This window comes from Osmerus eperlanus, chromosome 7, assembly GCF_963692335.1.
Source record: "Osmerus eperlanus chromosome 7, fOsmEpe2.1, whole genome shotgun sequence".
NCBI classification, from domain to species: Eukaryota; Metazoa; Chordata; class Actinopteri; order Osmeriformes; family Osmeridae; genus Osmerus; species Osmerus eperlanus.
Window position 1 is genome coordinate 8,227,358 of NC_085024.1, and position 15,876 is coordinate 8,243,233.

A 15,876-nucleotide genomic window follows, 5' to 3' on the forward strand; every position below is an offset into this window, starting at 1 on the left:
CTGCCCAGAGCCACTCTGGATCTGCCATAACCAATCGCTAGCGTTCGCCTTAGCCAACTCCTTCACGACTAACGGAGCTAGCTGGAAAATCAAATGAACACCGTGGGGATCAAAGATTGTTCTTGCTCCGGCTTTAACTTCTGGATATTCGGCAGCATTGCCACAATGGACCGAATGGCTTCGCTCGCATATTTCTCCGCCGCCATTACGGAACTACAACACAAACTAGCGCACAACATCAACGTCATCGTTCTCAGCCACTCCGTCTGTTCGCGGATTGGACAGGTAGAAAATTAACCGGAGACATCTGACTTACTTACTTCAAGCCCAGACCTAGTACAGAAGCAAAATCAAAATTGAGCGGAAGTACGTAGGAGCCTACAGCGGACGAAATTCAAATGCAATAAGCTAAACAGCGCCCCAATTGCTTTTAAATTTTAAAGTCACCAGCTCTTTTAAGAACAAAATTCAATCATCTGAATATAGTCCTCTATGGGCTTCAATAAAGATCTATGAAAGATGTGTCTTCAGTGATTTCAATTTCTGACATGTTGATGATCACTCTACTGTCCTCATTTGTAGTCAACTCATTAATTCAAGCTTTCTTTCTGGGTGTTTGCTGACCTAAAAGGGTAGTTGCAACATTCTCTGGAGCATGTATAAAATAAAGTCCTTGCTAGACTGATAATTTTCTACCACAGAAATTGTATTATTGATTAAAGCACAGCTTATGTTATGCTGCCATAATACCAAACTACATACTTTTGCAATAACACATTTCATGCAATATATTACGTTTCATGAACTACCATTTCATTTACATTTAGTCTTTTTTTTTCTCAATGTACAGTATGTAGTCAATAGAAAACAGTTCATGCTCTTATGGAAAAGCTAATGCTAAAGCCGTACTAATGGAGACTGTGAGGGTGAAATATTATTAATTTTCAATTGTTCTGATGCTGTGGTTTCTGTGCACGAGAGGCATAGGAGTAGCCTAATTCAAAAATATTTGATCAACAACCGTGGCTTTGATGTCAAGAGCTGAAACAAGAATAAGGGCACAGCCTCGTCTGAATAAGTGGATCCACCCCCTCGCCTCTAACTCAACAGAATTACTCAAAGTGTTTGCTATTCAGTTGACAAAGATAAAGAAAATCCACCTCATGGCTAATCACAGTTATCACTGTTTTTATTGTTGTTATTTTATCCATGCATTGTATACTGAGCATAAATCATGTTTGGAAAATAATCTGATTATGGCTTACCTTGATATTGAGCTCGGAATCCTTTTTGCCTATGGTTATTCTCAGACACAAAATGAAGTCTCAGCCAATTTTTGTTGCTGATGATGGGTGTTGGAATATTCATTCCAGATAACCTGCAGGTGAAGACGAGGACAAAGAAAATCCCCTTCAGTAATACTGCTGCACCAGTAACCATTGTTGTCACCTCCTCAGCCACCTCCCTCAATATCTATCCTAAAAAACTATAAAGCTGAACAGCATCATAAAGGGGTGTAGGCTAGTTCTGCTAGGCATAATCGTCTTTTCAGCATTTTTTTTTAAATGGGAGAATGGGCTACAGGCCTCCCCAAAACAACCCATATCAGGTTGGATAAGACAATGCCCTGAAAAGTAGGCAGAACTTGTCCCTAACACCACAAAACCTCCGCTGTTCTGCGAGATCAGATGCTTTCCACAGTATGTGGCCATAGCATTGGGTTGTACTCTAATCCCAAGGACTCAGAGCTGCCAGAGGCCTCTAATTTTTCTGTCTAACCAGGGCAGGCTTTCATACACTGCCTCCCACCTCTCCCTGCCTCATCACAGTCAACAGAGAACTACAGTTTATGACTACAGCTATTAAACTTCCTTTAGGACAGGCCAAGAAAACATGCATGGTGGAAAAGAAAGAAATTAAATATGAGATGTGGATTGACTTTGGGATGCCAGGTAATGGGTTTGACATTTAGGCTACTGAAACAGGCACACAGCAGGAAATAATTAATAATTCCTCCTGACATTTGATTTCCAGTCATTTGAGTATTATTGGTCCTGTTGCTGTGGTTTTCATTTTTCAATAGGTTAATATCAATTGGTTGCATGTCTGGTACCCCAGAAAATCAAACAGATCCAGTTAGTGCTTATAGTACGGTAAACGGCATCTGTTCTCTATCAGCAAGTTAAAAATTCCTTTCATTTCAATTTTGGAGTCATATGCACGAATCAGCAAATGCGATAGGTGTTCCTCTGGAGACTACGGCAATTGATTTCACACTGATGTTGACCTTTTCTTCTCACGGTGCAATTTGATGAAACTTAAATTAAGCAAATACAGTAGGAGGGTAAAGAAGGAGGAGAGTGTTTCTGAGGGAATTTTCACATGGTAGATAACTCGCAAAGAGAATTGGCTGTGAAAATAAGATTTCAAAAAGGTACAAGGCCAACTGAGGCTCCACAGGAGGAACATTGCATGTTAAATTCATTTATTTAACCTTTATTTATACAGGTTGTTCTCATTTTGATAAATCTCTATTGCAAGAGAGACCTGTGCAACCTATAGTGGATGGATTGTACTACTAGTAAAAAGGACATGGATTGTAGCTACTACTAGCAAAAAGTTGTACAATCCACGCAAAAGCAAATTCTAGGCTAGCAGAGAGAAATTGATTTTATGATCTATTTATTTTGACATCAAGGCCGAATCCCAATACTCTGTCTTACCCCTATCCCTTAGTTTTGCGCGTTCACGTGAGAGTAAGTGGTTACCCAATACTCTTTTTGAGCGAGGGGTAGGGCTAAGACGAAGGGGTATAGGAAACCAAGTGAAAACGGGAGCTTAGTTGAAACCTAGGTGTATGTGAATATTGCACGACCGGTAACAACGGCGGCCAGATCATCCAGAGAGTCCGATAAATGTATTAGTTGATAAATAATTGATTTAAAAACAACGACAGTCTTGTTTTGTGCTATACACCGTCCTGTAAATATATATTTGCAACCATGTTCTTAATTGAAACTACGCTACGCTAACGTTACATTGCTGCTTTGCACAACAGTCCCGGATTTCTCTGACTAGCATGTCTACAGTTTTAACTAAACTCCATTAGCAGCGAATTTCGTTTGATATAACACTACTTGCTTTGGAGACATCGATATACGTAACCGTAACCAAGTGGTGTCTCATTTCATAGGGCTATGTAGCCCTTACCCCTCAGTTTCGAGACACAAGGGCTAGGGGTAAACTAAGGGCTAGGGGTAGGGGTAAAACAGAGTATTTGGATTCGGCCCAAGTGTTGTTTTCTTGTTGCATCCGCAACAATTGGTTATGATATAGATATGTCAAAATTAAAATGGAGGCTGCTTTGTCCTGTATCTCTTTTTATAACTACACTGTCTGTTGGTTTCCTTACAGATTCCTTATAGGGTGTGCCTGCATCAGGCTGTTTATCAATCCGAAGAACGCTAATGGTGCGTTTCCGCTTGGGACACACTGCCTACGATCTGCTGCGCCGTTTTTCTTTCGGCGCCCATGTTATCAAATGGGACCAATGGGACTGACCACACTCGCTGTGAAGGGCTGCGTAGCACCGCGATTGCCTGTGATCTGCAGCGATCGTTTCGGCAGCTGGTCGAATTTTTTTGCGAGACGCTTGCGAAATCGGCTGCAGGATGATAAAATACACCATATTAGTTTATATATTTGTATAAAAAAGCATGTTATTAAGATTTTACTACATTAATTGTAGACTACGGTGAACATTTGTAAAGTTGTAGACTTCATAATTATTTTTTTAAGGGGCGATTGATTGCAAAACTGATTTTACCTTGTTATAGTTGAAAAATGACAGTTTGGTGTGTTGTTGCAGCATCAACTTTGTCACGCCCCAAAATTTACATTTACCCGCCCTCTGGTTTTCTGGTCCAGGAACATAAACGGAGGTCGCGTAGATCTACAACACTTTTTTAGCTAGGTGTGCGCTGCTCTGTACTTCCACAGGAATTACAAATAAGAAAGTTAATACGTTTTCTAGATATTGAAAATGGAGCGCTGTAAATGCAGTGTTCCAAGCTGTACCGGGAATCCTGACACTTTTCACCATCTTCCCAAAGAACAAGACACTAGACAGGCATGGCTGATGTTTATCTATGGGAATATCCCTATTAAGTACGATGCTAAAGTATTAATTTGCTCGGACCATTTCCCGAGGACAGTTTTGAAAACCTGGGACAATGTAATGCAGGATTTGCTATGAAGCTGTTGCTGAAAAAAGGTGCTGTTCTGACCTTATGTTCATCACAGCCACAAGCTGTAGTATGATGTTGTTGCTAAGTTATTACTAGCAATGCTAACGTATCCTGCCTGTATCTAGCATCGGTAGAATGTGTGATGATTTAGTTTACTGGCAATGGGGCTAACGTTATTTCATGTTCCTGACTGTGTTTCATTCAAATAAATAACCCGTGTTGTCATGTAAATCTACAATTCAAGATGTATGTTTATCCAGATCTATTTTTCAGCAAGATAGCTAGAGCTAACTGAAGTTGAGTAACTGCGGAGCAAAGACGCAACATGGCCAACACTCACTGAAACATCGAAAGTGGAGACTTGAAATAAAAACGTACAAATAAATCTATTTAGTCTACACAACACTGTTTTCAACAGATTGACGAGATATCATTTGAAATGATTACGTTAGTTGTTTCCACTTCTGTTGTCGAAGCAAACAGGATCGACTTAGGTGGGTAAAAATAGATCTGGACAAAAATGCATCTTGAATTGTAGTTTTACATGACAACACGGGTTATTTATTTGAATGAAACACAGTCAGGAACATGAAATAACGTTAGCCCCATTGCCAATAAACTAGGCTAAATCATCACACATTCAACCTAGCATTAGCAACCTTAACGTTACATGCCTACAGTCTGTTTTCGCTATCTAGCTGTTCTTGCATTCCTTGCAAATCACTGTTAACCCTTGTGTTATCTTCGGGTCATTCTGACCCATCAGTCATTGTGACCCACCGTCGTATTGCGACAGATTTACTGCATACAAAGACAAAGTGAAGCATTTTCTTTTAACAGCTAGGCTGTCTCAGACCCCCCACATTGCAAAGCTTAAAAGAAAATGATTTTAATTTGTTTTTGTATTGGGTAAAATTGGGTAAACACAACGATGGTTCATTATGAACCTTTGGGTCATGTGACCCGAAGGCAGCACGAGGGTTAATAAAAAGCAGATGAGCTAGAGCAGGGGTGGCTAACCTGCGGCTTGCGAGCCGCATGCGGCTCTTTGCCTGCTCCTGTGAGGCTCTTACTGAGCGGCTGGGGGAATAAAAGGAACACAAAAAATATATACTGTATATGGACCCTTTCGCATTTCGTATCGCGTATCACATCATTGTTTAAGACTTAAACAAACCACACAGAGCCGTCGCAGGGAGGGTGCCAGGCCCTGTGCTAACTTAACATGCGAGGCACTGCTTATTGACGTGATGCACGCACAAGAATCACTTTCAACCCACACGGAGACCATAATTCCGACACCTATCATCCTGCGCGCGTGCGGAGCCACATTTCTGCAAGACGTGCTGACAAATTTATCCAGCGATCCTCGAATCGACTTGTGAAATTCTTGCTTCTTTTTAGTTGTATTCCTTTTCTCAGCACCCGACTCATGTTTGCAAAATCGGTCTTGCTCTCTTGTAGGTGACGTTTGTTTCTCCCGGCCGTCTCCTTCCTCCTCGCACTCTCACAGGGGTGTAACGTAAATCATGAACAGTGCCGCTGCTAGCCATTTTGGTGCCCTAAGCATAATTCCTTTATGATGCCCCCCCCCCCTAAAAAAACCCGATTGTTTTTGCCAGTTTAACTTTTTATTACCAAACATATAACTCAATACCAATAGCCTAACACAACAGCAGCATCACAATGTAACACCTATTGAGAGGTGGTGGTTCTCTGCTGTGTATCTGTCCCTAAACAGCTGGTTGAGGGTGGTTGATCAGGGCTTGGCAGGGACGGACTGGGAGTAAAAATAGGCCCTGGACTTTGATCCAGACCGGCCCACCAGAACTGGCCCCCTTATACGCCACCACAGCTGCCCTGCCAATGCATCCACATTCTGTGTTTGATGTGATGCTAGTTACGGAGTTCCCAACGTAATGCGAGCGCGCAACACGCGCAAGCTAAAAGTTTTGGCCTTTATTTGAGCGCAAAATAGTTTTTGAGCTTCATGTAAAATAAACAGCCGTTTTTCAATTGGTAAAACCTTGTCTAGGGAGAGTGTTGTATTTTTGTCTCAATGCTTCAGCCCCACCCTCCCAGCTAACACAGTTACGTTGCCGCAACGTCACTCGATGACCAAACATACGTTGCCGCAACGTCTTTGGCGACGTTGAGGGACCGTGCATCTGTGGGACGCCAGAACATAACCGCAACGTAATCTTTTGACGTTGCCAGTCCGTAACCGCGACGTCGTGGCAACGTTATTTTCCGACGTTGCCAGTCTGTAACCGCGACCTCCTAGCAACGTCATTTTCCGACGTTGCCAGTCCGTAACCGCGACCTCCTAGCAACGTACTTTTGTGACGTTGCCAGTCCGTAACTGCAACGTTAACTAAGTAACCTATATTTCTCAATTCTACTGCTTATATTGGGGCGGTTCATATGCAGACCTCATTTGCCCAAAATGCTACTTGTTCTTGTATAATAGGCTACATGGTAGCCAACTTTAGGAGGACTATGTTTGTGTGATGTGTAGCCTAACTCCAGCTAATCATAAACAAGGCAGCATTTCCATGTAACATTGTCATTTTATTTCAAACAAAGTGCCAAACAGTGAATTAAAATCTTCTGCCAGTCCCCGCTACAGGTCCTGTCTGTTGGCCCTGACAATGAAGCACAAAATAAGTTAGTGTTCTATCAACATAATTGCACGTGTAAAAAGGCGCTATACAAGTCATTAAAAAATCACATCTAAAATAATATATATCATCAAAAAAATATGTGATTCTAGATTTTTGTCACATAGCCATGTGAAAGGTTGGATATGGAAGCTGCAATCATGATTCATTCACCTGGCTTGTTTTGAATGGTCTGCCGGGGTGTGTTTGAGTGTCTCCTCTATGAGGAGCTCCACAGCTTTCTCTCCCAGTCCCGTTTTCCACTTCATCACAGCGTCTGGAATTAGAAGTCATGAACTTATTGTCAGCACCAATGTGAACGTTGAACGCTGCGTGTAAGCCATAGTTCATGGCATCTCCAAACACTTACCACTCTCTTTCGCAACTCCAGCACCCTAAGGCGCTCCTCAAGGTCTTGAAGTTCAGCCTGTGTTTGGGCCACCTGTAGGTCCATCACTGGCACCTCTTCAGTGTGTCTGCCCTGTAGTCGCCTGAATAGGAGAGCCTCTCGCTGGTTCTCCTCCAATGTCTCCATCTTCCGGAGCATAACCTGTAATGTGTCTGTCATTAAAGACAAGTAAAACAAGTTTACAAGAGTTAGCATGATTGGCATACACTGTGGTTCTTCTAGATTAGCTGTAACATTGATGTAAATAACAAATGTTACCTTGAATGGTTGTATACAAAGCATATTTTTTTTGACTGTCTTATATTTGCACTTGCCTGGCTGCCAGCTGTTTTCCTGGGCCCCCAATGGGTTCACCTCCACCAGACCAGAGTTGACATCTAGGGGTATGGAATCTGGTGATGCAAAAGTTTTAAGTCATGCTTTTGCTTCAAAACATAGCCTTTAGGGTTGCCATGGCTCATACAATTATTGTCACTGTTTTAAACGGTCATTCATTACTTTACCATCATTTCCCAGGGACACAGTGCTAGGCCGTGTGACGGTGGTAGTATAATCTGTACAGAAATGAAAGTGGAATGTAGTTTATGTACATAGTTTTAGCATATTGATATTAAAGGAGTAGCATTGTACATATGTGGTCGTTCGAAAGCAGGGCCCCACATCGTAGCGTCGCACGTGTGATTCTGAACATTCCAACCGACTATTTTCCGATAGACAAAAACTATATAACAAACGCTACAGTATAGCTTCAAAATTTACAATTAGTAGACTAACAAGTAACACTAGCAGGTAGTAGCATTGCTACGAGTATTATGCTAGGTTGCTAGGTAACGGAAGCTAATTAAAGCTACCTAGCTGCCGTTTTGGAAAAATAACTGGAAGCGTCGGAAATATTTAGAACTCACGCATCTAAAGGTTAAAACGAATAAACTTATCCAAAAACAGATGTCATGTACAAATTGGAAAAATTAGTGACATGATACTTTTATAGACGCCATTGCTGTGCATGCCATGACCGACTGTGATTAAAACGTGATCAGCCACGCTAGCTCCAGTCTTTGAAAATTCCGGGCTAAATAAACTATTTTGGGACAAGGTTTTTTAACAGTTCTGAACGTTTATTTTCACTGATTCTTTTGTGGGTGATTTGTGAGACGCTAAACTTTGATAACATGTAGGCCTATGCATTTTCAGTATTTCAACATAACTTTCTGGAGGGTTTAACCTCTACTGTACTGTAGCTAGCGAAATCCTAACGTAAACAATGTGAATCTGATAGCACATAAACAGGCTAAATAGCCTAAATTTCAAACATATACGTATTAACATGCCCCATCCAATTTCTGAAAATATGTTTATATATTTAAAACTATTTCTGTAAAGAAACTCACCTTTGAAGTAGCTAATTTCCAGTTGAAATCCAATGCGTACAAGACGGTGTTGAACCCCTGCAAAATCTCTTCTGAAACCCCAGTTTCAGCGATGCGTTGAAATGGGCATGTGCAAAGTTGTTGCTCAGGGCCAGACTGAGGGGCAGGTTTGCTAAGGAAGAATTGTAATATTCTGTGATGACTTGTCTTTGGAAATGAAACTCTTAAGAGTCGCTTACCTTTTGGTCACATTTAACAATTTTGTATTACAAAAATTATTGGAGCACAAATTTGCATTGTGTGTCATACAGCTTTGGTGTGCTATACAAAGAATGTTTGCTTAATCATGTTACACATCACACATTAATTGCTTTTGTACGTGTTTATAGTAAAGAATGAAAGACTTGAATTATATTAGAATTATAGAATATATTTGTTAAAACGATTTCGACCTACGGTCTCGGTTAACAAACGTTTTAACAAATCTCGGTTTACAAAGGCGTTTGCAGACCTGTCGAGGAGTAAACATTTGCTGTTTATCGAACCATTCAAATCCTTATTAACTTCAACTAAGCTTTCACATAACCATGACACCATAACACAACAATAACTCAACATATTTTTCAGAGATTTCTTTCATTTCATTTAGTTCACAAGTTAAGCCTAGTGGGCTCAATGATGGCTCTCCCATCAGCTCTCTAGTTCTGAGATTGGGAGTCTCTGCAGGTAAGACTGGAGGTGTCGAGGCAGGTGACATGGGAGCCTGCTCTGACATGTGCTGCTGTGGTGGTGTCCTCTCTTGTGTAGGCTCCTGTAGAGGTATCAGATGCAGGCGGTTGCGTCTCACCACCCCCTGAGGTAAATCCACCAAATAAGATCTCGGAGTAGAGTGGTTCTGAATCACAGTTCCAGACGTCTTAGCGTCGGTGACCCATACAGGTTCTCCTGGTGATAAGACACTGTGCGTTTTTGCACGGTGACGCCTGTTGTAGTGTGCAGCATCTGACATCCTCTTCTCCTTTTCCTTCTGAGCCAGTGCGTGGCTGTGAGGCAGTGTAGGATCCAGATGAGAGGGAACAGTTGGCACCGTGGTGCGTAAACGTCAGCCCATGAGAAGCTGAGCCGGGCTGTATCCATTCTGAAGAGAAGTGGCTCTATATGCGAGTAGAGCCAGGTAGGGGTCATCTGCCTTCTTTAAAAGGTTTTTCACCGTCTGGACCGCCCGTTCCGCTTCACCGTTACTTTGCGGGAACCTCGGGCTGCTGGTGACATGTCTGAATCCGTATGCAGCTGCAAACAAGGCGAAGGCCTGTCCAGAAAACTGAGGTCCGTTATCTGACATCATCACCTCTGGGATGCCATGGCGAGCGAAGATCGACTTTAGATGAGTGATGATGTCGGTGGACCTGGTGTGAGATAAGAGTGCAATCTCAATATATCTCGAGAAGTAGTCGACGACAAGTAAGTACATCTTACTTGTCGTCAAAGAGGTCCGCCCCCAACCTTTGCCACGGTCGATCAGGGTGCTCTGAGGGCATGAGCATCTCATTGGTGGCCAAGCCGCGAAGCAGCCTTAAGGGTTTCTACGTATTCTTATTATTGGTGGCTGTTACGACCCCCAGTCTGATGTTCTGTGTTGCATTTGTGTGTGTTCCCTGCTGTGCTGTCTGTTCCCCATAGGTGGCGCGAATCAAACCATCAACACCCACGCATGACTCCTCCTCTCCATAATCCGGTTCACCTGGTTCCTGTCATCAACCAACCCTCCACCAGTATATATTGTGCCACTCTGTGTTTGTTTGGGGGGGGGAATAAGTCGCTGGCTGTATTGTGTGTGGGTAAGGCCTACTTTTGTGTTTAGTTGTTTGGATTCCCCTCTGTGCTGACCATTGTCCTTTTGGCTTGTTTTTCTTTGTCCTGTTGTGTTGAGTTGCTTTGTTTGTAGTGTTGTCCAGAACGTTTTCTTGTTCTTTTGTTCAGGGGCTGGGGAGTAGTTTGGAGCTGCCCTGGGGTATACATCACCCGTAGGAATTACTTACTGTCTATATACACCAGCTAGACCTGGGCAGACCACTGCTGTATTTTTGGTTAGGACACCTCATTCGTGTGTCAGTTGCTTTGTGTTTAGCTTTGGGAACTTTATGTTGATTTATTTTCTTTGGTCCTGTCCAGCCCTCCCCTTATCCCTGTTTATTATTTTCCCATTTACCGTTATTATTTACTATACCTTGGTGGCAAAAATAAAGCCTTAATATTCCATTGGTACCATTTGTTTGTGTCCTTGTTCGCACTCCTTGCTCTGCGCACCCTTCACTGGCCTTTGAGAGTCCCTGAGCGGTGGCAGGGGTCAGGTTCCCGCCGTTACAGGCATAGGCTTATAACAGTGGCCAAGCCGCGAAGCGGCGCAGCCACCTCAAGTGTTTCTACCTTTTCTTATAATTATTATTATTGGTGGCCAAGCCGCGAAGCGGCACAGCCACCTCAAGTGTTTCTACCTTTTCTTATAATTATTATTATTATTATTATACTTCTGCCATGGGAGTCTATGGCAGCCCCTAGAACCACATTGGAAGTTGTGAAATTTGGCACACTCTTCGGGACCTGTCCCCTCATCACTTTCACCAAGTTTCATGTCTCCCATTCCAACCCTATAGCGCCACCAATGGGTCAAAGTTGAAGGTGTGTTTACACACGTTACCTTTGAACCATATGCCGCATTTTCCAAAATGAGGTATCATTGGATTCCCTGGATCAAGACAAGTTCAACGCACTCTATGACGTCATACCCAGTCATATAGATTCTCCGCCATTTTGAATGTTAAGGAGAAAAGTTTTTTCGCTACTCCTCCTACAATTCTTGTCGAATCTTCTTCAAAATTGCCACAGATGATCTTCAGACCAAGCCTCACAAAATTTATGGAGCTTTGATTTTCGCAACCGTTTGTTAGTTACAGCCAATCAAATTCAGCAAATGATCCGGAAAAAGGGAAGTGAGGTCATATCTTAGTGAATCTTTGATGCATTGACTCCAAACTTGGTGTATGGATTCATGACCCTGTTATTATGAGGTCCGAAAAAGGTAGGGTCATTTGAGTTCTAGGGGGCGCTACAATAGGCAATTGTGTTTTGACCAATAACTGTTGATTTGTTTGTCGTATTTAAGTGATTCCTATGTCTCGTGATATCTTAGGCGATCCCGTGTCTGATGCATGTTAACGCATGATACCAGACGAATTGATGAGGCCGCCATTTTGAATGAATGAATGAAACTTTCCCCTACTCCTACACAATGTATCCAATATTCACCAGATTTGGCACAGATTATCTTCAGACCACAATCACCTTGACATGTCAAAATAGGACTGAATTACAGCTGTTGGGGCAACAATTTGGGCCAAATCTGACCATGCGTGCCACAGGAGAAATGGCTTACTTTTTGTATACTGTAACTGTACACAGCAATTCCCAGCGCTGAAAATGGCTCACTGGGATAAGACGGGCTCCTTTGAAGTGCAAGGTCGTAGGTTCGAATCCAGCCAAAGTCTCAAGCATGTCATGATACTGGTTTATCTGTTTAGTGATGCCAGGTATGCGACAGTAGCTGTCGAGCAGTATAATTAAAATGGTCACGATAATGTTTCATTCTCAGGGGATTTATACTCAGAGTCAGATTTATTGTGCTTTGTCGATATAGTGATGCTACATCTAGCCAGTGCATCAGATTTCTTGCATCATAACTTCTGAACAGATTTGTCATAAATCACAAGATTGGTCTCTTCTGATTCTACGTGGCATACTAAGTCGAAATATATCACACTGTCCCGTGTCTGCCATTTTGGGCGTCGGCCATTTGGAATTTTCATTTCCTCGTTCGCCGTTGCTCCTATTTTCATGGACATGTAATCAAATCATTTTCAGACCACAATCACCTTGACATGTCAAAATAGGACTGAATTACAGCTTTTTATACTTGGGTCAACGCTTCCCACAGGAGAAACTGCTTACTTTTTTTTATACAGTAACTGAACACAGCATTTCCCTGCAGTGAGAGTAGCTCACTGGGATAAGACGGGTTCCTCTGAAGTGCAAGGTCATAGGTTTGAACCCAGCCACAGTTATATTCACCAAATTTGGGATAGATTATCTTCAGACCACAATCACCTTGACATGTCAAAATAGGACTGAATTACAGCTGTTAAAACTTGGGCCAAATCGGACAACCGCTTGCCACAGGAAAAACTGCTTATATTTTTACCCAGTAACTGAACTGTGATTTGCAGCACTGAGAATTGCTCACTAGGATAAGTTGGTGTCCTGGCAATGGCAACGTCAGAGGTTTGAATCCAGCCAAAGCCGACGAGCTTGTCATGTCTCTGATTCTCTGTTTAGCGAGACTGTAAGCCACTGCAAAGGAATCCAGGTACACCGCAGTCACTAGTTACCTGTAGTCAAGCTACAAGCTATAGTCAATGCAATCCTCACACAAACTATCAAAATGATTTTAGATTTTCGAAACCGTTTGTCCGGTACAGCCAATCGAAATTGGCAGCAGAGCCGCCAAACAGAAAGTTGTGTCGTATCTCAGCAAATCTTTGATGGATTCACACCAAACTTGCTGCATGTACTTGGAACACTTCTGAGGATGTCCAAAGTTTCTTCTGGGTCATCTGGCCTGCTTGGCCACCCCATTGCTGCTTGCAGCTATATTTGTGATTGTGTCTCTCTTGTATGCATGTTCTGCATTTGAGTACCATGTCGTTTATCTGTCCCGGCCACCATACAGACTGGCGTGCACGTGCTTTACATTTCACGACACCTTGGTGTCCTGCATGCAGCCTGGCTAGCACATCGTTCCGCAGTGTTGCAGGTATTACCAGCCGTGAGTCTTTTAGGAGCAACCCGTCTTCCACTGTGAGTGTGGCTCGCTCTAGCCAGTAGTTTTTCAGCACTGATTCCTGTTTGACATGTGCTGGCCATCCTTCACTGCACCCGTGCAGTATCTCCCATGCTACATGACCCGTGAGCAGACACTGTCAGCTTTAAGCTGCTCTTTCAGATGTTCTATGTATGAGGGACTGGCAGGCAGATTTTCCATGATACAGTCCACATATATGTTTGTGCTCTCCATCAGTTCGTTTTCATCTGGGGACATGCTCGCTGTCACAGGCGAGCGTGACAGCGTGTCAGCTGTCCAGAGTGACTTCCCTGGCACATGTATGATTGTATATGAGTAGCGCATGAGCCTCATTCTGAAGCGCTGAATTCTTGGCGGCAGAAGATCAAGTGCTTGGGCTCCCAGTAGGCTCAGAAGAGGTTTATGGTCGGTCTCCAGGATGAAATGCTTTCCCAGGAGGAAATCCCGGAACCGTTCACAGGCCCATGTGAGACCCAGAGCCTCCTTTTCAACTTGTGCATAGCGTTGTTCAGTTGGAGAGAGTGACCGCGATGCATAAGCCACAGGATGCCATTCACCGTCCACCTTCTGGAGAATAACGCCTCCCAAGCCATACGAAGATGCATTGGCTGATACTTTAGTGTCTCTGTTTGGGTCATACATTGCGAGCACTGGAGGAGAAGCAAGCGCCTCCTTCAGCTCCTTAAACGCCATTACCTGGTCCGTGTCCCACACCCAGCAGTTCTTTTTCGAGAGGAGATCACGGAGTGCTTTGTCCTTTTCAGCCAGCTGAGGAATGAATTTTCCCAGCTGGTTAACCATGCCGAGAAAGCTCCTCATCTCCGTCACATTTGTGGGCTCCGTCATCTCCGTGATAGCCTCCGTCTTCTTCGGATCAGGCCGGATGCCCGTGACTGAGATGTGGCCCAAAAAGGCCATCTCACTCTTGGAGAGTTCACACTTTTCCACATTCAGGGTGATGCCTGCTTTCTCCACTCTTTGCAGCACAGCATGGAGTCGAGTGTCATGCTCTTCTTGGTCCCGCCCCCACACTAGTAAGTCATCGATGTGGCAGACCATGTACAAGCTTCTGCTTGTGGAATGAATGCTCCGTGACACGTTTAATACAACTTGAGAAGTCTCCTTTATTCGTGGCGTGTGTGTAGTATCTAACGTCTTGCTCTGTTATATCCTACCGCCGTGCTCCCCGGCCCCCTTGTGGTAGCCTCATCTCCATGCCCATAACATTACGCCATTAACTAGACCCAGTTACATGACATCTTCCTCCTTTTGAGCTGTAGGCTAATTAACAGCATAGAGCTAACAGGGTGCAGCATCTCTTCTTAAGAAAATGAACAGTTTACAATGGAAATAAATTCTAACAGTACATGACTGTAACTCAAGCTCTCAGCTGTTGAGTTGAAAGTTATGACTCCTAAGACACCTTTTATAAGCCCTATCATTAGCTTCTGTAAATGCTTATGACTAAACAATATCCACATCAAAAGTGTTTTAAACCATGAACATCCACATGTCTCCTTAAACTGTTAACAATAACATCTGTCTTTTCTTTTAGTTTCCCCACATTTCACTTCCCCTCCCGTTTTTTTATTTTTTTTCGTCCTTATTCGTATTTAAGAATACGGGGTAACCTGAGGTAATGAGGTAGACTACTCATGCACCTCCATAGCTGCTGGAGATTATTCTGCTCCAAGAGGCAAGCTATGTGTTAATCACAAAGTCTTTCAGTCTCTCTGGTGGGCGGAGAATCCTCCCCCGTGAAGATACACGAGCCTGAGCAGGGGGCTGTGCCACGGGCCCCAGTGGAACAGTCTGTCTAACAGGTGAAGGTGGGGAATGTTCAGCCACCTGTGTGTCCTCTGTTGTGTCCGGCTCTTGTGTAGGAGGGAACGTCGGGCGCAAGTGTCGCCTGTTCCTTCGCAGTGTCCCATGGTCCGTGTGGATCAGGTAGGACCTCGGAGTTGGGTGTGGCATTTGGACTGTCCCTGTTGTCGTCCAGCCTGACTCACCATCGAGTTTCACTGCCACACTGTCACCCGGATTGAGAGGCAGAAGTGATCTGGCGCTGTTGCGTGTGTTGTAGGCACGCCTGTAGCTGCTTTTGGCCTTGGAGTCAGCTTGGCGCACTTTTGCAAGGTCGGGCCATTTTGGAGACAGTACCTTGTCGACTGTAGGCACTGTTGTTTTGATCTGTCGGCCCATCATCAGCTGGGCAGGACTGCAACCCGTGGCATGCAGCGGAGTAGCTCTGTATCTCATGAGAGCCAGGAACGGG

General features: G+C 43.6%; 1 protein-coding gene across 5 annotated transcripts in view; it reads right to left on the reverse strand.

Moving 5' to 3' along the window:
• The window catches only part of LOC134022944 (CUB and sushi domain-containing protein 3-like), a 403,505-nt gene that overhangs the window by 237,397 nt on the left and 150,232 nt on the right, over window positions 1-15,876 (reverse strand). For all 5 annotated transcript variants that reach the window (XR_009930720.1, XM_062464691.1, XM_062464690.1 and 2 more), the window contains exon 6: window positions 1,266-1,378. Coding sequence is in view for 4 of the 5 variants with exons in the window: in XM_062464691.1 (XP_062320675.1) it covers window positions 1,266-1,378 (113 nt within the window). In the remaining variant the exon portion in view is untranslated. The remainder of the gene's footprint in view (window positions 1-1,265; window positions 1,379-15,876) is intronic.